This window comes from Ostrea edulis, chromosome 6, assembly GCF_947568905.1.
Source record: "Ostrea edulis chromosome 6, xbOstEdul1.1, whole genome shotgun sequence".
NCBI lineage: Eukaryota > Metazoa > Mollusca > Bivalvia > Ostreida > Ostreidae > Ostrea > Ostrea edulis.
This window is the reverse complement of record NC_079169.1, coordinates 37,029,666-37,052,476: the sequence shown is the minus strand read 5'-3', so window position 1 is coordinate 37,052,476 and position 22,811 is coordinate 37,029,666. Positions and strand designations below refer to the sequence as shown.

General features: G+C 36.6%; 3 protein-coding genes across 8 annotated transcripts; 2 read left to right on the top strand and 1 right to left on the bottom strand.

Annotated features, from left to right (window-relative positions):
• Positions 1 to 17: 17 nt before the first annotated feature.
• Positions 18 to 6,274, top strand: LOC125648156 (dynein light chain Tctex-type protein 2B-like). Of its 2 annotated transcripts, XM_056139543.1 has the most exons (5): positions 18 to 40; positions 3,904 to 4,078; positions 4,257 to 4,356; positions 5,716 to 5,806; positions 5,966 to 6,274. In XM_056139543.1, exons 2-5 carry the CDS (start codon positions 3,923 to 3,925, stop codon positions 6,129 to 6,131), a joined length of 513 nt encoding a protein of 170 aa, XP_055995518.1. In that variant the 5' UTR covers positions 18 to 40; positions 3,904 to 3,922; the 3' UTR covers positions 6,132 to 6,274. The 2 variants fall into 2 exon arrangements, with proteins under 2 accessions (XP_055995518.1, XP_048731054.1); XM_048875097.2 differs by lacking the exon at positions 18 to 40 and having other exon boundaries at positions 3,803 to 4,078.
• A 95-nt stretch (positions 6,275 to 6,369) lies between these two features.
• On the bottom strand, positions 6,370 to 18,530 carry LOC125648151 (uncharacterized). Of its 4 annotated transcripts, XM_056139542.1 has the most exons (7): positions 18,418 to 18,473; positions 17,722 to 17,877; positions 12,760 to 13,033; positions 12,487 to 12,571; positions 11,880 to 12,012; positions 11,448 to 11,527; positions 6,370 to 6,611 (listed from the first exon to the last, which is right to left on the bottom strand). In XM_056139542.1, exons 2-7 carry the CDS (start codon positions 17,807 to 17,809, stop codon positions 6,483 to 6,485), a joined length of 789 nt encoding a protein of 262 aa, XP_055995517.1. In that variant the 5' UTR covers positions 17,810 to 17,877; positions 18,418 to 18,473; the 3' UTR covers positions 6,370 to 6,482. The 4 variants fall into 4 exon arrangements, with proteins under 4 accessions (XP_055995517.1, XP_048731045.1, XP_048731044.1 ...); XM_048875088.2 differs by lacking the exon at positions 17,722 to 17,877 and having other exon boundaries at positions 18,418 to 18,530; XM_048875087.2 differs by lacking the exons at positions 17,722 to 17,877; positions 18,418 to 18,473 and adding an exon at positions 13,622 to 13,936.
• LOC125648155 (glutathione S-transferase A-like) lies at positions 18,104 to 22,546 on the top strand. 2 transcript variants are annotated; one of them, XM_048875095.2, is made up of 6 exons: positions 18,104 to 18,343; positions 18,983 to 19,048; positions 19,466 to 19,546; positions 19,647 to 19,727; positions 19,967 to 20,035; positions 22,047 to 22,546. In XM_048875095.2, exons 1-6 carry the CDS (start codon positions 18,104 to 18,106, stop codon positions 22,263 to 22,265), a joined length of 756 nt encoding a protein of 251 aa, XP_048731052.1. In that variant the 3' UTR covers positions 22,266 to 22,546. The 2 variants fall into 2 exon arrangements, with proteins under 2 accessions (XP_048731052.1, XP_048731053.1); XM_048875096.2 differs by lacking the exon at positions 18,983 to 19,048.
• Positions 22,547 to 22,811: the final 265 nt, after the last annotated feature.

Here is a 22,811-nt window from a genome sequence, read left to right as displayed (position 1 = left end):
TTTAAGTGACATAGACCAACGTTAAGAAGATTTTTGAAAGGTTTGTTTATGAAATTTAGAAGAAGAAAAATCATAGAAAGATATATTTCATCCATTTGATGAAAACCAAAGATAGAATATATATGTAATTTGTAGCAATACAGTTGTAGGCGTATGATGTTTGAAAGACCAAAGGCGGGTCACGCCCTGGTATAGAATTCCCCCCTCCTGTTTCCGGATTTCATCGATCTGAATCTTCGACGATATTCATAAAATAAACGAATATTTTTGTTGTTGAGATGTTGAAGTTGGATTTACACGCTGAAAACTTTGAATTGCATATAGTAAATACAATATGCTTCTCAAAAGACTTTAATGATGGTCAATATCATTAGGATATTTCGTAAAAAGTCGACTAAAAGATATACATTTAAAATATCTGAAAAGTAAAATAGATACACGGAATAAATAAAAGTAATTTAATTTTCCTGTTTATTGAAATTCGAAATTTTAAATTAGCTGTGTGAATTCCCGGTCTATTTCCATCCCTATTTCAATATATGTAATCGTTTCACGCTTTTTGTAAGCTTTAGAGACCGGTATGATAAAATAGTATTTTACAAAAAGCGTGAAACGATTACATAAATCGTGAGAGGGATGAGATAGACCGGGAATTAACACATTTTAGAGAAATTATTGCCACCAAAAAAAAAATACCATAAAAGGGGGGTGGGGGTGGGTTAGTACTAATATCCATACTTCAGGTGCCTGTGATTCGATCCGCTTCTCCCTGTGAGTGAGGCGGCGGATTGAAATCCTTGGCTTGCGAAAATAGTCCGTATCTATGTCTCGTAATGTATATTCGATAATCTAGTGATGTATATGTTCAACATCTTGTGATGTGTATTCGATAATTTTGTGATGTATGTTCAATATCTTGTGATGTATATACGATAATTTTGTGATGTATGTTCCAACAGCGTACTATTAAAGCAAGGGCAACTTTCATTGGTTGGAAATAACGAAAGTATCCGGTGATGCAAAATATTACAACACTAGTATGTTAACTTCTATAACACTGTATGACTATTTAGGACTTGTCCTAGACACAGGTATCTGAATTACAGATACTACTTACCCCCGCCCCCCTTGATATTTTTTTGCTGCGATAATTTCTCAGAAATGTGTGAATTCCCTGTCTATTCCATCCCTCTTTCGATTATAATTGTTTTACGCTTTTTTTGTAAGCTACAGAGATTGGCCTTCTACCGGTGTACACATATCAGAGAAATTATCACCGCAAATTTTTTTTTATCAAAAAATGGGTGGGTAGTATTCATACTTCAGGTGCCTGTGGTCCTAGAGTCAGAACTCTAGGGTTTAAAATTAAAAATTTTGGTACATTCCTTTATTCTCCTATATATGCATACATTTAGCTTTTATCAGAGTCTCTGCTTTCAAGTTTATAAGTATCAGCATAATACGCAAGTTCCGAGTTACCCAAAGGTTATTTCCCTTTGTCGAACTCTTTCGCATTTTATGACGTATGGTGGGTACACAATGTATACATTATGTCGTAGACTGGCACTGTACATAACGATTACGTACGATTAATGTAATGAAAGCGTAACTTTTGTTTATATCAATCACTGGTATGCATATTCTGGCCATATCAAGCATAATTTGTTTGAATAAGATCATCAAACTCATTATTCGTTTCCTCTTCTACATGAGTGATTTGTTTGAGCCATTTTGTTATCCAATATTCATAAACTCACTAAAGTTGCCTTTCCCCTGAGATAGGATGGTCTCAGAAACTCTGGATATCATCTTTTAAGAAATAATACAAGGATAGTAATTAGCAAATGTACCCACTGTCATCATATTTTACGTCGTAATTTACGGAAGAGTTCGATAAAGGGAAATAACTGTTGGGGAACTCGGAACTTCCGTATAGATGGTTTTCATATGACGTATTTTGACCCCGAGTTATTCCCCTTGGCCGCCATTTTGTAGGTCAAACTTGTGGATTTTCCTCTTTGGGCAACCAATTTGAAACATGTAAGGCAGAAATATATGGGGGGAAATCTTTGCAATATTGCAATTATGAAGTAAAAGATGCATTAACAAATGTATATTAATAAGAAAATCAGTTTATCTCCACCTCAGTGACCAGAATAACAAGCTGATTTTGGTTGAATAATGAAGGAATCCGGGCATGTAAACATACAATATGGCGGCCAATGGGAAATAACTCTTGCTTAATCGCTTCGATGGAAAACCATCTATTAAAGAAGTCCTTCAAATGATAAAGACATTTAATCATTATGACCATTTTGGCCCCACCCTGGCACCAAAAGTCCTACCTAGGGATCATGAAATTTACAATTTTAACAAAGGGTTTCCTGCTCCATTCAACATTAGCATTAAAGAAGACGTTACTCTTGCATCACTGGATACTTTTGATATTTCCAACCAATGAAAATTGTCCTTACTGTAATAGAACGCTGTTGTGTCATACTGTAGAATCATTTAAGTTAAATTCGTGGGGGCCAATTTTCGTGGATTGCTGAATTTTTACGGGTACGTGGGGATGTAATTTCGTGGATTTATATATTTGTAAGAAAGATAACTCTGCAATGTCTTTATTCGTTGAGGATGTACATTCGTGGGTGAAGGGTACTCACGGATTATACGAAAACTGAGCCACCACGAATTCTAATGATTCCACAGTATTACCCACAATGCAATTATTGCACACACTTGACAAGATTGTGGAATATATATCACAAGATATCGAACATGCATCACAAGATATTGAACATACATCACAAGATTATCGAATATAGCAACGTTTTACACGCCATAGATGTCTCGCGGGGTAACCTCTTTCTACTCATCAGTCGCTGGTATCCGACTGTTAGGATCAATGGTACATACTTTATTTTTGTATTTAATGCAGGTATAGATCTAACATAAATACTTTGCACACCTGACATTTTCGGGATTGAATGTCAGGTTCTTTATCTGAAATCGGACTTGCAGAAAGAATCGATGAGAGCGGAACTCTCCACTTTTATTGTCGTTTTATTACGCAAGCAGAAGGAACTGAAGATTAATATTTTACTCGCTTTATTGCCCTCTAATCAACCAGCTTCTTAATAAGGCTATTGTTTGTAATATCATACCAAATTACACACTGGTTCTAATTTAAAACTCCCATTGCTACCAATATGGAACAAAATGCAATAAGGGATGCTTAATTCTTTTATGAACTAAATACAAAATATTACATGTATCAGGTGGAGGTGACTGTTCAGTGTAGAAGATTCAAAGAAAAATTCTCTTAAGTTCTATTTTAAGGAAGCAATTTTTACTTTCCACAAATTATTCATGAACAATTAACATCTCGACATGATATTAACTGTCAGTGGCGTTAATAATGAGCTCTGGTCAGATCAACACCTTGCTCTCATGAAAATTTCAAAAGGAAACGGCTGTTCCTTTTGTGTATACATTCTGTACATCTCTTAAATTTTGATTTGACATTTGTGAACGAAGCGATTATATTAAATCATTAATCAATGAAAGTTACTTTTATTGGGTTTTGATTTGTCTCTGTGTAATTGTGATGGTGCTTATTCCCAAGTCAACATATTGCTATTAAACTGCACGTGAACTGTTGATTTAACGAGGAACTCTCGAGACTGAAGTGGCGCAACAGAGATCATCAAACAAATCAATCTCAGCTTCGTGGATAATCTAGCTTCCTTTTTACCATGGAAACCGAATAAGCAATTTTCTACTCAAGAATCAATCGACAGTAGCTGTGCTTGAGGAGCGAATGATACCGTTCATAACATATTGTATTAACATTATCGGATTATAATTACATACTGAAAATATATTATTTATACATATGAGGTTGACAGAATCCTGAATTATGACGGGGAGGGAATTGAGGTCTAAGGTTTCCAGTCTCTTTGACGTAGCAGCGCAACACAAGTCCATGAAAAACGCTGGTTCCAGTATCATCTCGTTCGTCGTTGATCCTCGTCGTCAAAGTTCTACTGCTCCCATGCCGCCAAGATTTAGAAAGGTATGAATCGGATCAGTGCAATACTTTCGTGATAAAAATGTACAGTGTAATTGTATTAGTTTTGCCATATATGATCTATAAAGGAAGGCGATTATATTTTCGGGCTGTGTGTGCGTGTCAAATAACGGAGTGTGATATTATGAACTCCCCCCTAATTATTCTTAACATTTTTGAAAAGGTCTTCTACGAGAATACCTATCAGCTGGACCCACCTGCCAAGTTCCGACCAGACAAAGTGAAGCCTATCATTGAGAAGGTCCTGGAGGCTAATCTTGAAGGTATGTCAATCTTCATCTCCATTAGTTGTTCGAGCGATCCCGCTATAATATTCTGAATTTTTAGATCAAGGAATTATCGGTAAAAGGGGAAATTATTTTGGAAGACAGTTTTGAACGAAACCAGTTAGACTGATAGGTAACAAGATAATTCCCTGTTAATTTGGAGGTCTAAACTAGGGCTACTTTGTAGAAATTGTCATCAACTGTCAATGAGGAATATGTAATGAATGTACATGTATTTAAGAATATTCCTAGATTCTTGAAAGAAAGAAATGACATTTCATCAATACTATTAATTTTAGAAGGAATTTTTAATGGGTACATTTTGTTGTGAGTAAAATTGCTTGAAGTGAACATCAATTATCACCAATGACAGCAAATTATAGATCCCGTGTCCTTTTCTCGCTTTCCATTATTTACCGGATCTCGGACAGCGCTATCTATCAAATGCACACATTTTGTTTTCCACACACATCCTTACCATTTTATTGGATGGCGTGACAACTGTAGTACATTCTGTCACACTTGCAACTACAGTACGGTAAATGGTTGAAAGGCCAAACAGTATTCGTCCCATGTGTCATCACAAAAAGCTTGTCAAACAATTTTTTTGCGTGTACAGTGTAATTATTTACCATTGGGATGGTTCAATGAATGGTTGACAAAATAATTCAAAGCAGTGAGAGGTTTAAAACTCCTGCCAAGAATAGAGCATGTCACAAAGGTTTTTAACAACTCCTTGGGTAGTGTTCTGCAGGAGCTTGATACTGAAGTTACGCGTGAATTATATCATGTCTCTACTCTCTACAGAATGAAAACTTGTGTAGCCGACATCCGAAAGCCCAAACAACTTGTTAACTTATATACCTATTTGACGTTACTGTTAAAACTATATATTTACATTTCCAATGTGTTTTGCCTTTGATAGCTTTACAAATTCTAATGATTGCCATTTCCTTATGAATGCGCTGCAGTGTGAACAGTGCGCGCATGAATCTTGATAAATATAGAACGTCTATTCTAACAGTTGGGAATTCCAATAGAAAAGATAAAAGAATGTATATAATAGAAATGAATTTCATTTTTGGAAATACATGAGAGTACGAACTGCGTCTCAGTTCGTACCCTCATGTATTTTCAAAATTGAAATTTATTTTTTCAGTGAATTATGTTTTCCCCTCAGTTCAATAAATCTTGACACATCAAGGACGTCACTGCTAGCAGCTTCTAAGACGTATTTCATCTTATAAATTTGGAAACCGAAAAGGATTGAGGCCCCTCTTCAGTATTCAAGATACACCCGGTAGAATATTCTTTCATTATGATACATATACATTACTGTTTTCAATCTCGCTGTAGGGAGGAAGTATGATCCATTAGAATGCGCTAATCTGTCCAAAAAGCTCTCCGATGAAATCAAACAGAGAGTCAAACAACTGAACTTCAAGAGGTGAGTGGTGTCAAAATCAAATAAATTCCCTAGATGAGAAGTTCTGTTAGTTAATTACTTGTAACACTGTTTCCTAAGGTTCAAGCGCTGTATACCTTTAGTATTGCTGAGTTATATGTAAGAGGTGTGAACCAATCTCTCAGCTCTCTTGTGTTTTAGATATAAGTTGGTGTGCACGGTGACTATCGGACAGAAACACGACCAGAGCGTACAGATGGGGTCACAGTACCTCTGGGATGCCGACAGGGACAATTTCGCTGCCGCCTCGTTCCACAATCGCCACATCTTCGCCGACGGTTCTGTGTACGCCCTCTACTACGAGTGATGAAATGTGTTCGTTTATGACGTCATTTACATGGTTCTAGTCATTCTTAACACTTATTTGTGATTCCATAATCAAAATGACTGAAGTATTTTACTGATATGTTATTTTTTGTACGATTTAGATAAACAAGTTGTTCAGCTGTACTAAAAGTGTGTAGTCTTGTACTGACTGTATTTATCTCTTACAATGGGCGGGCCTTTTAACCCGAGTAGTAAGCAATTAATTAATCACATGCATCAATGTTGTACGTATAGTTTTACTTCATCGTGTGTAACATACGAGTATAATGTTATAATGAAACAGATACCGGGAATAACAACACATAGTGAATATCACAGACGTCTGAGGGATTTAGATTGTAGGTTTGCTCCGTAAAATCAATATTTCGTCCTTCATGTTTTGAATAGCAGTGCCATGGAACATCTTATTAAATTCATCGGAGGCAAAAATTCTCTGTCGCTGAGTAAAGTCTTGAAGAATCTAAAAGAAAGAGTACGGTTTTACAAAGTATATATAAAATTATGTCTGTGTATGTTGAATTATTCTGTTAATATGGGGGTGTGGGCTGTTATTGTGGGGGTGGAGGGGGTTACGTAGGAGGCCGCTGACTGACATTGATCAGTGGGGGAAAACATCTACATACAAATTTTACATCATTTAGACATTCTGCTTTTAGACTTGCCACTTTCTAGTAGTTGTCAGCCCAGTGACTGCAATACATTTTTATGCCCCCCTTTAAAAAAGAGGGGGCATATTGTTTTGCAACTGTCGGTCGGTATGTCGGTCTGTCGATCGGTCTGTAGACCACATGTTGTCCGCTCAATATCTTGAGAACCATACACTTGATGATAATGATATTTCATATGTGGGTTGGTTATGAGTGGAAGATGACCCCTTTTGTTTTTCAGGTCAAAAGGTCAAGGATCAATCTACTCTGGACGTAGGAATATAATGTCCGCTCAATATCTCGAGAACCCTTTGCTTGAAAGACATCAAACTTGGCACACTGGTACATCCTAAGGAGTAGATGACCCCTAATGATTTTGAGGTCATATGGTCAAGGGTCAAACTAGGCATAGGAATATACTGACCATTCAATGTTTAGAGAACCCTTTGCTTGACAGACATCAAACTTGGTACACCAGTACATCTTCAGACGAAGATGACCCCTATTGATTTTTAGGTCACATGGTCAAGGGTCAAACTGGACATAGGAATGTACTGTCCGTTCAATATCTTGAGAACCCTTTGCTTGACAGACATCAAACTTGGTACACTGATACATCTTCAGGAGAAGATGACCCCTATTGATTTTGAGGTCACATGGTCAAAGGTCAAGGGTCACACTGGACATAGGAATATATTGTCTGTTCAATATATTGAGAACCCTTTTCTTGACAGACATCAAACTTGTTACACTGGTACGTCTTCAGGAGAAGTTGACCCCTATTGATTTTGAGGTCACATGGTCAAAGATCAAGGGTCAAACTGGACATTGGAATATACTGTCTGTTCAATATCTTGAGAACCCTTTTCTTGACAGACATCAAACTTGTTACACTGGTACAATGTACGTCTTCAGGAGAAGTTGACCCCTATTGATTTTGAGGTCACATGGTCAAAGATCAAGGGTCAAACTGGACATTGGAATATACTGTCTGTTCAATATCTTGAAAACCCTTTGCTTGACAGACATCAAACTTGGTACACTAGTACGTCTTCAGGAGAAGATGACCCCTATTGATTTTGAGATCATATGGCCAAAGATCAAGGGTCAAACTGGACATAGGAATACAATGTCTGCTCAATATCTTGAGAACCTTTTCTTGACAGACATCAAACTTAGTACACTGGTAGATCTGCAGAAGAAGATGACTCTTATTGATTTTGAGGTCAAAGGTCAAGGGTCAAACTAGACATTGGAATATACTGTCTGCTCAGTATCTTGAGAACCCTCTTCTTGACAGACATCAAACTTGGTACACTGATAGGTCTTCAGGAGAAGATGACCCCCAATGATTTTGAGGTCACATGAGCAAAGGTCAAGGGTCAAACTGGCCATAGGAATATACTGTCCGTTCAATATATTGAGAACCCCTTGCTTGACAGACATCAAATTTGGTACACTGGTACATCTTCAGGAGAAGATGATCCCTATTGATTTTGAGGTCACATGTTTAAAGGTCAAGGGTCAACCTGGACATAGGAATATACTGTCTGCTCAATATCTTCAGAACCCTTTGCTTGACAGACATCAAACTTTAAACAGTACACTGGTGTATATTCAGGAGAAGATGACTCCTATTGATTTTGAGGTCACATGGTCAAGGGTCAAACTGGACATAGTAATATACTGTCCACTCAATATCTTGATAACCCTTTTACTTGACAGACATCAAACTTAGTACATTGGTACATCTTCAGGAGAGGATGACCCATATTGATTTTGAGGTCAAAAGTCAATAGTTGAACTGGACATAGTAATATATTGTCTCCTATATTTTAAGAATTATTTGCTTGATTGACACGTACCAAACTTGGTACACTGGTACAGCATAAGGAGTAGATGACCCCTATTGAATTTTAGGTCACATGGTCAATTCACTCTTGACATAGGAAGATATTGTGTGCTCAATATTTTGAATTGATGATAATACTATCAATTAAATGAGGTGTGTGTATAACCCTTTTCAATTTTGCACCATGGGGGGGGGGGGGGGGGGGGGGGGGGGGGGCATATGTGTTTTACAAACATCTCTTGTTTGTTTACACAGTTGTAAATTGGTCTCATGTTTAAAGAATATATGGGTAGAATTTCTCTGAGACATCAAGTCTTTTCAGGAAGAAGAAACTATTGTAAAGCATTGTGCACGGAATTTAATACGCCTTTCACTGGCACTTTCTATTTGATCATAATTTTTAAAGTTGACACTAAATATATACTGTTCCAGTTTTTGTTAAGTAATTCATATGTCACAAGATCTGTGATCTCCGTCGATTCTCATTAATTATGCCAATGATACTAAAACAACTATATGTAACTGAGCTTGTCTCAGTATTGATTTATTTTATATCAAATTTCATTAATACTGAAAGCCATTTCCATTACGTCATCTTTATTACAAAGAGCTGATACAGAATAACAACTGTTGGAGAAAGAAGTTTGTGCATACTTTTGCACATACTTTCTCTTTTATACAACAGGAACTTCATTTGAAAATACCGGTCACGGTAGCTCTGGCAGTGGTAGAGCGTTTGCTTCGTACCCGGAAGGTTGCAAGTTCGAGCCCCACTCGTGCCATGGTTGTGTCAAACCTAAGACATTAACATAGGTAGTGATTGCTCCTTCGTTATAGGCTCGGCATTTAGAAGTGAGAATCACGGGTCTTTCGAATATGACCATAAAAACGCTGTGTCGTGGCACGCATTGGTCAATTATCTTGGCACACTGATTTTGACTGCGGATAACTCGGTTTACCTGAACAGGATATAGGGCTCACGGCGGGTGTGACCGGTCGACAGGGGATGCTTACTCCTCCTAGGCACCTGATCCCACCTCTGGTGTGTCCAGGGCTCCGTGTGTGCCCAACTATCTATTTTGTATTGCTTGTAGGAGTTATGAGATTGATCGCTGTTCGTTATCTTCACTTTTCATCTTAGCCAAAGTACTAAACATGATTATTGGGTGAATATGGTTATTAGGTAGTTATCTTTCTTTACTAAACATGGTTATCAGGTAGTATCTTACAGTCTTACTAAACATGTTTATTAGGTACATGTAGTTATCTTTAGCCTTAATAAACATTTTCATTGGGTAGTTATATTACAGCCGCTTACTAAACATGATTATTGGGTAGTTATCTTACAGATTTACTAAACATGATTATTAGGTAGTTATCTTACAGATTTACTAACCATGATTATTAGGTAATTATCTGCAGCCTTATTAAACATGGCTATTAGGTAGTTATCTGCAGCCTTACTAAACATGGTTATTAGGTAGTTATCTGCAACCTTATTAAACATGATTATTAGGTAGTTATCTGTAGCCTTATTAAACATGGTTATTAGGTAGTTATCTTTAGTTTTATTGATAATGGTTATTACTTAGTTATCTGCAGCCTTATTAAACATAATTATTAAGTAGTTATCTACAGCCTTATTAAACATGATTATTAGGTAGTTATCTGTAGCCTTACTAAACATAATTATTAAGTAGTTATCTACAGCCTTACTAAGCATGGTTATTAGAAAGTTATCTGTAGCCTTACTAAACATAATTATTAAGTAGTTATCTGCAGCCTTATTAAACATGGTTATTAGGTACTTATCTGTAGCCTTGCTCTTGCTAAACTTTACTAAACATAGTTAATGGTTAGTTATCTTCAGGCTTACTGTGAAAGCATTACTGAACATGGTTGATGAGAAGTTATCTTTAGCCTTGCTAATCATTGATATTGGGTAAATAGCTACAGCCTAACAAAACAAGATTAATGGGTAGGTAGCTTTACCTTGACTGAAAATAGCTATTTAGTGGATAACTACAGTCTTATAAAACAAAGTCATGGGGTCGCTATAGTCTATATACATGTACCAAAAAAGGTATTAGGTTAGTTAGCTACTGCCTTACTAAACAAGGTTACAGGATAGGTAGTCATAGCCATACCAAAACTCGGTATTATTGGATAGGAAGTCATAATTTTACCAAACAAAATTATTGACTTGTTATAGAGTCACGCTAACAGTTTTTATTATATGATTGAATAATTCCTAGCTCTCTAATTGGCTGAGATCCAACAATGTAGAAATCATACTACGTTATGTTTACCTGCACGTGACCTTCCAGGTGAACACAAGGAATTATTTTTTCCACATAGGACCAAAAATAGGTCAGGAACTTTCAATTTGACACGATCGATTATACTTATTTTTGCCGTCCAATGAAATTCCGCGTTTCTCACTGGGTTCGGCTAAGATTTCAGCAGACGTATATAAACACTAGAAAAATGGCGAGGTTTGTGTTTTAATCATATAATAAAACAATTATTGCTGTTTTTGAGGTCAATACGATGATTTAGCCACCTTCGAAGTACAATATTCACCTTGCCCTTCGGGCTCTGTGAATATTGTACTCCTCAGGTGTCTAAATCATCGTATTGACCTCAAAAACAGCAATAATTGTATAATGGTTATTGGGTAAAACTACATGAGCACTGGATACTATAGTAGCAGCACGTTATATGCGCAATCTTACAAAACATGGTTATTGAGCAGCTAATCCTTACTGAGCCTGATAAATGGTTGTTACAGACTTACCGCTGATCGCCGCTTTCTGAATTCTGGATCTGGAACATGACTGTATTCTTTACGAATCTGTTCTGCATATTTCTTGTACTCTAAAGGAGATCACATTACATTAAATTAGGTCATGATGTCGCTATCTTACTGCTGTGTAAGAGTATCATTTCATGTAATATACTAGTGTAACGACAGCCCGACATTGTCGTTCTTTAATATAAACAGGTCCAATAAAACACTGTTACAACAAATCTCCACGTCCAGCGAAAAACAGATCGTTATAATCAAACTACGTTTAATTCGTCGAAATCTTAGTTATTTTCCTCACATAACAGAATAAATATCACTTCGCAATACGCGTGTTCGTTATAAGCGTGACTTCGTTATAATCGTGTTTTACTGTACTTGTGTATATAAATAGCAGTTGTATGGACACTAAGTAGTATAAACCTTCACTAGATCTCCCCAGTACTGCCATGTCCATATCCAAAAAGTACTGCAGGTCTTTTTCTGCATTATCCTGAATTGTGTGAGCTTTTGTCAGCAAAATCCACTCTTTCACTTTCTCTACTTGGTTTTCTTTCTAAATTGGGATAGTAAAAAATGATATAATGGAAACAAGAGATTCGTGGGTCGCAATGCTCACCTTGGTCTTCAGAAGATTTTAAAAATATTCTCTCTTTATTCCTACGAATTCTTTTAAAACCTATATCATGAATCTACAAAGGCAAGCTTTCATACAAGTTTTTTTTTTCTGATTCAGTGGTTCTTGAGAAGATTTAAAAAACAAAATGTCTTCCCTTTAAAAAGCGTGTGAGCCTTCTTTTGTTGAATTCCCTATACCCAAGGGTGCTTTATGGAAAGTTTAGGTGAAATTGGCCCTGTGGTTCTAAAATGTGTAAAATTTATATATGGACACTGGATGATCAGAAAAGCTCACTCAGGCGAGCTAAAAAAAAAAAAACAACGCAAAAATGTAGCGAATGAAGATAATTCATAGGAACAAATGATACGTTTTTCACTAAAATTGAACTAATGATTTTGCTTCATCCCTCACCAAGTTACCGGCCTCTTGTGAGAACTGCACAAACACGTCTGCACTTCTTTCCTCGTTATCAGGTGCCTTCGGATCATATATAATACTAAAGTAAGAAAAGACCCACTTTTAACGTATACAGATTATGCATTTGGAAACAGATCACAAAAAAGCCTTTGTTTATATTTCAAACGAACTATAACGAACACATATTGCATAAACTGTACGTCATGAAATTGAACGACAATCTAAGTGTGATGAATCCATGTGATAAATTACGTTATCAAACCTTACTCATGAAAAAATATTGCTAATGATACAAGTTCCGGATGAATGAGCTCGTTCTGGAACTGATCAAAATGCTGGAACATTTCCTCCAGATGGCGTAGAGTATGGTAATGCCTCTGACTCTCGTTATATCTTTGCTCAATGTGTTCCCACCACTTCCAGCTAATGCTTTCCGGAACTGTCAGGGTTTCTTTCGCCAACGTCGTCCATCTTTGTCTTAGATCCATGTATAGACAGATATTTACACGTCCTTTTCGATATATCACATGGAAAAATCTACCTGAAAAGGAAATCGATCATCATGGTCAAATTCATAAAAGATGCTTGGGTGGCCGTATAACATATTGTTCTCCCAACACTGTATAACATCATCAAATGGCCTTTACCTAGGACCTTCCGTATACGTGGATAAATCCGTGTAGTGATAGTTAATTACGAATATTTCCTTTACAAACCATACGCGTAGGGTTTAAAGCGTGATGTCAGTATCATCAATAAATAAATTACGTAACTATGGAAATATTATGGGTGGAGGTAATTTACACAAAAATCTTGTAAATGTGTATTTTGTGTAAATATCTCCTACGTGTAAATTTCCAAACTTATTTATAACACTTATCAGTTATCACAGATGCAGTTCCATCCCAATACCAAATTTGCAAATCTCTTACATTATTTGGTTCTCTCAACGTCAGATGCATAATGTCTTACACTTTTATATGTTCGATCTGACATAAAAAGATACAAGTGATGAGAAACAAATTCTACTCCGATCTTCTCCATAACATATATCGTTACAATCGCCATGAATATGATCAACATTTGTGGCACTTCTACAGCTGATGACATCACTACCAAGGATACGTACCCCCTACCACGGATTGAGGAAACTGTGAGCCTATTTTGTTCAAAGCACTATAGTCTACACATAAAATTCCATCCTTCTTTTTCACAATAACTATGGGAAATGCATGTGGATTGTGACTTTCCCAATATTGTCTTGATTCAGTATTTTGTAGTATATTGTATAACCTCTTTTATGTGATGCCGAGGAATTCAACGTTGGGAAATGATTGGCATATTGTCTGTAAGATTTATGTTATGAATTCCTGTTGATAATGACACGTGTATTTAAGCTTCCGGGAACATGAAAAAATGTATAGAGAGACACCATAGATCAGGGAGAAATATTTATTCGTGGTTCGAATTTCCTCCATTGTTTACACATAGGTTATAGAACGGTATCAGGACAACTCGCCCTCAAGACAACTCGCCCCATCATCGGGACAACTCGCACCTAAGACAACTCGCCCCCTCTTCGGGACAACTCGCCCCCTTCATATCATACATGTTTACAATTATTATTTTTGGTCTAAGTCCAAGAAGTGTTTTAGCAAAAATTAATGAATTTCTTATAGATAGTATATACATCACAGACAATAAGACGTTTAGAGCGAGATTAATATAAGCCTTTTGGCTTGTTTCTCAATCTATTTCATGTATAAGACATTGTTTGTAAACATTATCTAATTATTTACGCATAAATATTGTTTAAACTAAGACGTGTTCACATAAACACTGAACTTCGTGTCTTTTTATGCAAGACGAAAGATTTTCGTGAAAATCCAGTGTTTGGGTTCAGTAAATTCATCACTTTTATGTACATGTAAAATTTCAGCGGAAACAAGTTAGCGTTTGGTATAGGGAGAGTATTGGCTTGGTCTACAGCTGACGTAGTATAATTATCAATAATCTGCGTCTGTTGTTAAATATAATTGTTTGATTTCACCCAAGCTGCTATAAATTTACTTCAAACGTTATGAGGTACTCATCATCAGAGTTCTTTACACTTTGAAATCGCCGCGTAAAAAGAATCACCCCGGGTAAAAAGAATCCGTAAAGCAAAGCCGTTATAAAATTTCTAAAATGGGAATTTTATTATTTTTCAACGGGAATTAGGTGAGAAACGCATTAAAATATAATTACATATATCAGAATATTCATGATTCACCTTTACACTTATGTATACTATATCGATAAAAAAAAAAAAAAAAAAAAAAAATTCTCAGTATTTGGAGACATTTAATCAATTACCTGAAGATCAGTAAATATAATTTTCCTTGCCAATTGATTTATGAAAAATATAACTTTTTCTGAAATGCAATAATCAAATCTGTGTATAATTCTATTAGAATTTACCATTCGTGTTAAAGTATGAAATAAAAAGACGTATCTTTATAGGGTTAAAAGTGTAAATAACACACACACACAAAATAAAAATAAAATGTGATAATTATGTATATATAATATTGGGGGCGAGTTGTCTCAAGAGAAGGGGGCGACTTGTCCTGAGAGAGGGCGAGTTGTCCTAAGAGGGGACGAGTTGTCTTGAGGGCGAGTTGTCTTGGGGGCGAGTTGTCCAGCATTCTATAGAACAATATCCTTGACCCAGGCGCCTATGACATAGACATACATCAGCGAGGGGACGAGAAACGGTATCACGACAACTCGCCCCCAAGACAACTCGCCCTCGAGACAACTCGCCCCTTCCTTGGGACAACTCGCCCCCTATTTGGGACAACTCGCCCCCTCTCTTAATATAACTCTCCCCTTCACATCATACATGTTTACAATTATTATTTTTGGTCTAAGTCCAAGAGGTGTATTAGCAAAAATTAATAAATTTCTTATAGATAGTATATACATGTACATCACCGACAAAAAGACATGTTCACATAAAACACCGAACTTCGTATCTTTTTATGCAAGACGAAAGATTTTAGTGAATATCCAGTGTTTGGATTCAGTAAATTCACCATCACTTTTATGTACATGTAAAATATATAATTTCAGCGGAAGCTAGTTAGCGTTTGGTAGGGAGAGTATTAGCTTGGTCTACAGCGGACGTAGTATAATTATTTATAATCTGCGTCTGTTGTTAAATTTATTTGTTTGATTTCCCCCAAGCTGCTATATATTTTCTTCAAACGTTAAGGTACTCATCGTCAGAGTACTTCTCACTTTGAAATCGCCGCGTAAAAAAACAGTAAAGCAAAGCCGTTATATTGAGTTGAGAAACGCATTATTTAAAGATAATTACATGTATCAGAATATCACATTTACACTTATGTATACTCTATCAATAACACACACACCTCCCAACCCCCCAAATTTTTTCTCAGTATTGGAGACATGTAATGAATTACCTGAAGATCAGTAAATGTAATTTTCCTTGCCAAATGAATTATGAAAAATGATTTTTTTTTCTGAAATGCAATACTAAAATCTGTGTACAAAGTATGAAATAAAGACGTATCTTTATGGGGTTAACTGTAAATTTTTGTACAATTACTCACACACACACAAAACGAAAATAAAATGTGATAATATATTTATATATAATATTGGGGGCGAGTTGTCTCGAGAGAAGGGGCGACTTGTTCTCAGAGAGGGCGAGTTGTCTTGAAGGCGAGTTGTCTTGGGGGCGAGTTGTCCAGCATTCCGAGAAACTACTACACAATCACAACCCCCACAAAACCACTGGCCCAGATGAAGTATTACTCAGACCACACAACAGATAACACCAGCACTTACACTTCTGACTCAGTGCAACAAGGTCAAGTTCCCAGCCAGTGGAAATTGGCTAACTTTATGAAGGGAGAAGCATGGTTGTAAACTACAGACCAATAACTCTTAACTTCCGTTTGTAACAAAATCTTGGAACACATAGTCCACAGCCACATCATTGCCCATCTTGAAGAACATGGTCTACTGATGGATGGCCAATAAGGGGTTAGGAAGAGACGTTCAACCGAGACCCAATTCATCCTGTCAGTAAACGACCTAGCAAAGAGCCTAGATATTGGAGAACACTTCAACAAGTTGACTGTATCTTTCTATATTTCTCCAAGACCTTCGATAACGTTCCCAACAGCAGACTCCTAATGAAACTGCACCATTACAGGATTAGAGACGCACACGTATAATTGGATATTCAGCTTCGTGCTAGAACGTTCAGTGTGTTCTAGGTGATCAGTCATCTCCATCAACATCATTGACATCCGGAGTACCCCAGGGATACTGTTTTAGGACCACCCCTGTTCTTAATACCCATCAACGACTTATTACCATCATCAGTAACAGCAAACCACCAGGTACTTTGCAGATGACTGCTTCACGTACAGACGACACAGAACATCAGAAGACCAGGCTACCTTTCAGACAGACCTTGACAAACTGCAGGGCTGGAAGAACCGATGGCTTATGGGCTTCAACCCGGACAATTGTGAAGTACTGCAGGTTACTAACCAGAAATCTCTGCTCGTCGAATATACATTGTATACAGTCGACTCTGCAAAGTCCCTCGGCCATACTCACTGCTTCCTGGTACCACACACCAGAAGCTCTATGTACACAATTCCCTTCTTCCCCAGGCCATCAAGATTTGGAACAAAGTACTAGGAGGAGTAGTGGAGACCAACACCCATCTGTTACATTATATTTTAAGTGTCTCAGTGTATTGGAGGACGGTGCAGTTTTCAAACATTTAGCCTTCCATGTTTTACTAGTATTGTACATTGACGTCACCCACCCCCTTAGGCAATGTGCCATCATGCTTAGATGCATGGTTCTACATTTATCCGGAAGTGGAAAAAGAACAACTAAAATACATTGCATATATGCTGTCCTATCAATATATTTACATTTTTAATGCTTTTACCATTGCCATCATTACCGGTACAAGTTGTAAACAATGCGCGTATGAACCCAGAAGTACTTGATGAATACAATACGTGTATTTTAACGCTTGTGAATTCCGACAGAAGTGAAGGTAGAATGTTGATATTAGTTTTGAAGGTATATGAGGGTATGAAATGCGATGTGTCATGTCGGCATACTTTTCATTAAGCCCAAAAACTAAATCTAAAGTATATGTTGAGTAGAAAATAATATACAAAATATTATTACCATGCCAAACCTTGTGACCTAGTCGTAATTTCCTTGTGTAAAATAGACCACTGGAAATAGATGACCGTGCATCGTTCAGGATACCCATTCATTTGCCAGGGTGTCGCAGGATCTGTCTGCATGGAGATCAATTGTGTCCTAATGTGTTCTTGTACACTAATGATATACGCGATCGTCGATACATGAAATGAAAGATTTATAATCGGATAACCTATGTTATAAGATTTGTCAACAAAGTTTGAAAATCGCATCACTCATTCACCAATTCAACGTATCAAAATGCTATTTAGATAATTTCTGCCAATTTGAATGTAGACCAAGAGGCCGAGAAAACGTCCATATGTCCCCATTGTATTGACCAAATAATTAAGATGACACATACATGTCGCCGTATCTGAGGAAATCAATGCGCACCGCCGTTTTCTTTAGACAATTTTGTACACTAACGACAATGGCGGCAGAGGATATGTTTCTATATTGGGGATCTGGAAGTGTCCCTTGTTGGAAAGCTATGCTTGCCCTCGAAGAAAAAGGCTTCAGTGGATACAAAAACAAAATGATCTCTTTTGATAAAAAAGAGGAGAAAAGTCCAGAAATACTGAAATTAAACCCCAGAAGACAGGTAAGTTAGACTCTGAATTGTATAGTACTACAATTTACACTAAACTGTTACATAGTTACTAAACAGTGACTGACCTGTTCCACAGTGACCCTTCCTAGATAACCGACCATTCACTGAAAACGTATGGAAACCCCTGATTGTTACAAATTAAGAATTGCAAACTGACATGTTATACAACTTTCTTTAGATCGATTTGCACCCTCCCCCTTTAATTGAATTGTTTTAAAATGTCATTTTTGCCATATTGGAGTCTTCAATCCAACTCTCTTTCTTGGGCGGAAAAGGTGCACACATAGATTTTTATCTGTATGCACTATTTTTAAAATCTAATCTTTCAGAGTTTGATTGACAAATGACACGACTACTTCAAACTGTTATTATAGAAAATTGGGAAAGAATACATACGTAACATATATATTAAATGAATTTTTAAACTACTCTGTTGAAAACAGTTTACGGGAAGGAAAATACAGAATAAAATACACAGCTAAGTTTCAATAATTCATGGAGTTTGGAATTTATAGCAGGATACCAGTATTTAATTGTAATTAAGGAATTTATAACCGGATACCAGTCTTGGTAATTAAGGAAGTTAAATATTTTCCTAAATTTATCGTTACTTTTTTCTACACTTGATAGGTTCCAACATTTACACACGGTACAATCGTGGTGAACGAGTCCAGCGCCATCTGCGAATATCTTGAGGTATAGTCTAATTACAGAACTTGCACCTTGCTGCTTTTTACAACATTGGGTGGAAAATACTGGAAATACATAAGAAATGAATTACCTTTTTAAAATTACATGAGGGTAGGAACTACTGGTATGGTGCTTCACGTCGGCTTAATTCGTGTCAAAGCGCGTGAAGTGTTGCAAGTTTGCATGTATTTTTAAAAATAGAATTTATTTTTTGAATATTTCATTCTACTTTCATTTCTGTCTGAATTTTCATATCTTAAAATAGACATACTATATATTACATTTGAATTCATACGCACATTTTTCAGAACTTCAGCGCATTCACGAATATATGGCCATCATTATAATTTGTAAAGATATCAAAGGCAAAAAACATTGGAAAGTGGAAACGTAAATATTTTCAAAACACCACGTTATTTTCAGAGTACATTTAAAGAGAAAGGGACACAACTCATACCTACTGATCCGAATGAGCGGGCACTTGTTCTTCAGAGAATGCATGAGGTATTGCAGTAAAACCTTTAAAATGGACTATAATATCCTATGAACCACCAACAAATCACTGATAACTACAATGAAAATAAAAAAAACTGTGCTTTTTTAGGCAGCTGCTAACCTGATGCAGAAAATGTTGTTGGATTTTCTGTACGAATTTTTCGACACCAAAGAAGAGGATATGGACCCGGTATGAGTTTTCCCATCAATAAATATATATATATATATATATTTCCTCTTCCTACTCAAGTACGCACGCGCGTAGAAAGACGATAGCAACCGTCGGTATCTGTGGATGACTTTTTTGGTTTTAGGGTACAAATTTGTAAAATTTTATCTAAACGAAAGAGGTATCAATTTTAATGTAACATCAGCCACATCAAATGATTTCGATAACGAAATTGTTTTTAATTGTTGGCTGAAAAACAGAACATCTTGGCCAAAAAGACGGAGACCCTGAAAGAGGAGCTGGACAGATGGGATGGCTACCTGGGACAGGTATGTAAATAGTTATATTAGAGAAAACCATACCTACAATCCATGTATGTAATGTGTTTACATTTTACCGTCATTTTCTACAGTAAAACTTTAAATTCTAGAGACAGTCATAGAACTTTAAATTGTCGATTGTTGTTGCATTAAGTTGGCTGACGTGAACAGAAATTTCTAGACATTTGAATATGCAGAGACACTTTTAAAAGAGTTAAAATTACATGGAACCAGAATATACATAATCTGCTTTTGTCCTGTGTTGAGCAAACACATTTTGCGCAACATTTGGCTGCTCACCACACGGCGTTCATCTGTTTCTTTATTATGCGTCCTTTGAGAAATTTTTCCTCACATTGATTGGACACCAGTTGATGTGCCACAAATTTCGACCTATGCATAGCGTTCAGTACTGTAACAGAGACACTTAATTTATCGTACCAACGACTATCACGACACGAGACCTCCGTTTTAAAATTCTCATCCGAAAGACCTACAACTCTTACTTCCGATTGCAGAGCGTTTGACAGGCACTGCCTATTTTAATATATTTGGTAAATTCGATTAAAGCAACTCTTGCGACACTAGAGTTGAATTTACGCATGCTCAGTTAATGAAAACACCTCGTGTTGTGTAGTGTTTGTTTACAACATGGAGGATAGGAACGCAAGAAATGTGAACTCTGAACTGGAAATATATTAAACGAACTCACTGTTGCATTAACATAGGCAATTGTTTTATATCTTCTAATTGTCATATACTTATTTGAAATTGCATGTTGTTAAAAAAAATATTTTCATTTTGTTAAATTAGTAAAACACAATTAGAGAGAGAAAAAATCATTATAGTTGTATTTTATTTATAATACCAGGTAAATTCAGCATTTCGACAGTCTGTGCATTCACAAATGCTGTTTAAAGTTTCCTTTTTATATTCAGTTCAATTTTATGTGTCAAACTTATATTTTGTATCGTGTTTTGTCGATGCTTTACATTTCTGATACGATATATAAACAAAAGTAATCTTCACACAACGTTTCATCCTAACACGCTACTATTTTGGTACACTTGTTACTCCTGCTGAAATGGGGAGTATACTCGAGTGTGTTAATTAGACATTTTATGTACATAGTTACCCGTGTAACTCGCGTCGCTTAATCGAAGTCACCCCTTAGGTTTAACGCGGTCATGGTACATGAGCGGGATCCAGGACTTCCCACGGTCGCGAAAAGAAAGCTCTAAAATTATAATTTTTTTTACATAATACTTAGATTAGGCAGAGGAAGACTCCTTTTTGATTCTCAATTTTATCGGCTGTATCGCTATGTCCAGAGTTATGGCACTTAGAGTATTTCAAATATTGATATTGATAAGACTAGGTATATCACGCCGCCATCTTGGTTTTCTTTTTTACCAACTGCATCGCTTGAAAATTTCGGAGAAAAATTCGATATAATATGATAATTACACCCCTACCGTTTAGAAGCAACTCTGTCAAGGTCTTACCTCTCGCATCGTCATGGTGAACTGGAAATAAAGTCCATTTATCGGCTAAATCAACCGTCAAACATCGTCTACTGCTTCTCAAATGCGAAAAATCGCTGAAAGATGGACGGAAGTTGACATAATTTCGGGATAGTCCTTATTTCATTGGTCGATAAAATTAAAAATAGTAATATATGTTCTAGAGAGCGAGTCGAGTGCCTGTGTGACAAGATATTAACATTCTATGGCATACAATAACTTGAGATTACTCGGAAAGGTAATGCTCAAATTCCTATGGTAATCATCCTTCCTGTCCGCCCGTTCGTCCGTCTGAGTGTCCGTCAACATTTTCTATGGCAGCCGATACCTCAAGTTTTCTTGGTAGTATTTTCATAAATTTTATGCACCATACTTTGATTAAGCAGAGAATATCTGTTTTATAGCAGGACCCTATCTGACATTAAGCTTTCTGGTTTTATCGACGAACAAACTCTCGTTATGAGAAATACTTCAGTCTATCAGTTTGTTTGTTGTAGACAGGGGCTTTTTTAGCTGGTCCTAATTTCACCATGGCGGACATCTATTTCTTCCCCTTCATTGGTTTTGGCGTCCGCTTGGGTCTCAGTCTGGACAAATTTCCAAATTTAAAGGCCTACTACGAGAGAGCATGCGCAAGACCCAGCGTCAAGGCTACCTGGCCTCCGCACTGGAAGGAAAACAAACCCTCTATGACACCCCTGGCTGGACGTTTTTAAGGATAGAGTGGAGAAAATATCCCAGATCAGCGATACATAATGTAGTATAACTGTATTGTGTCGTAGGCTTCACTGGTGCTTTATATATATTTAACTAGCCATCCGCTTTTTTTTGTGTGTGTGTTAGACAGCTACAGAAGTTCTGCGAGTAACGTAACATGTTGATGTGTTCGAAGTCCGTGTTCAATTTTCAGTGTTTATCAATTCAAACTTATTTAAAACAATGTAAAAACTAAAATAAAAGAATATGAATTATTTTCCATTTTATATTGGACCGAAAATACTGTTGTTTTCTTTGTTATTGCGTAATAGTTAAATGAACGACAGGTTCATAGAACAAGTGGGGGTAATGAACAGTGATCAATCTCATAAATCTTATAAAAGGTACAAGATTAGAAAAGGGCAAACACGGACATACCAGAGGTGGGATCAGGTTCCTGGAAGGAGTAAGCATCCTCAGCAATTCGTAGTCAAAATCAGTATGTATAGAACGGTCTAACAATTGGTATGAAATACGTCAGACAGCATTCGACCCAGTGAAAGCTT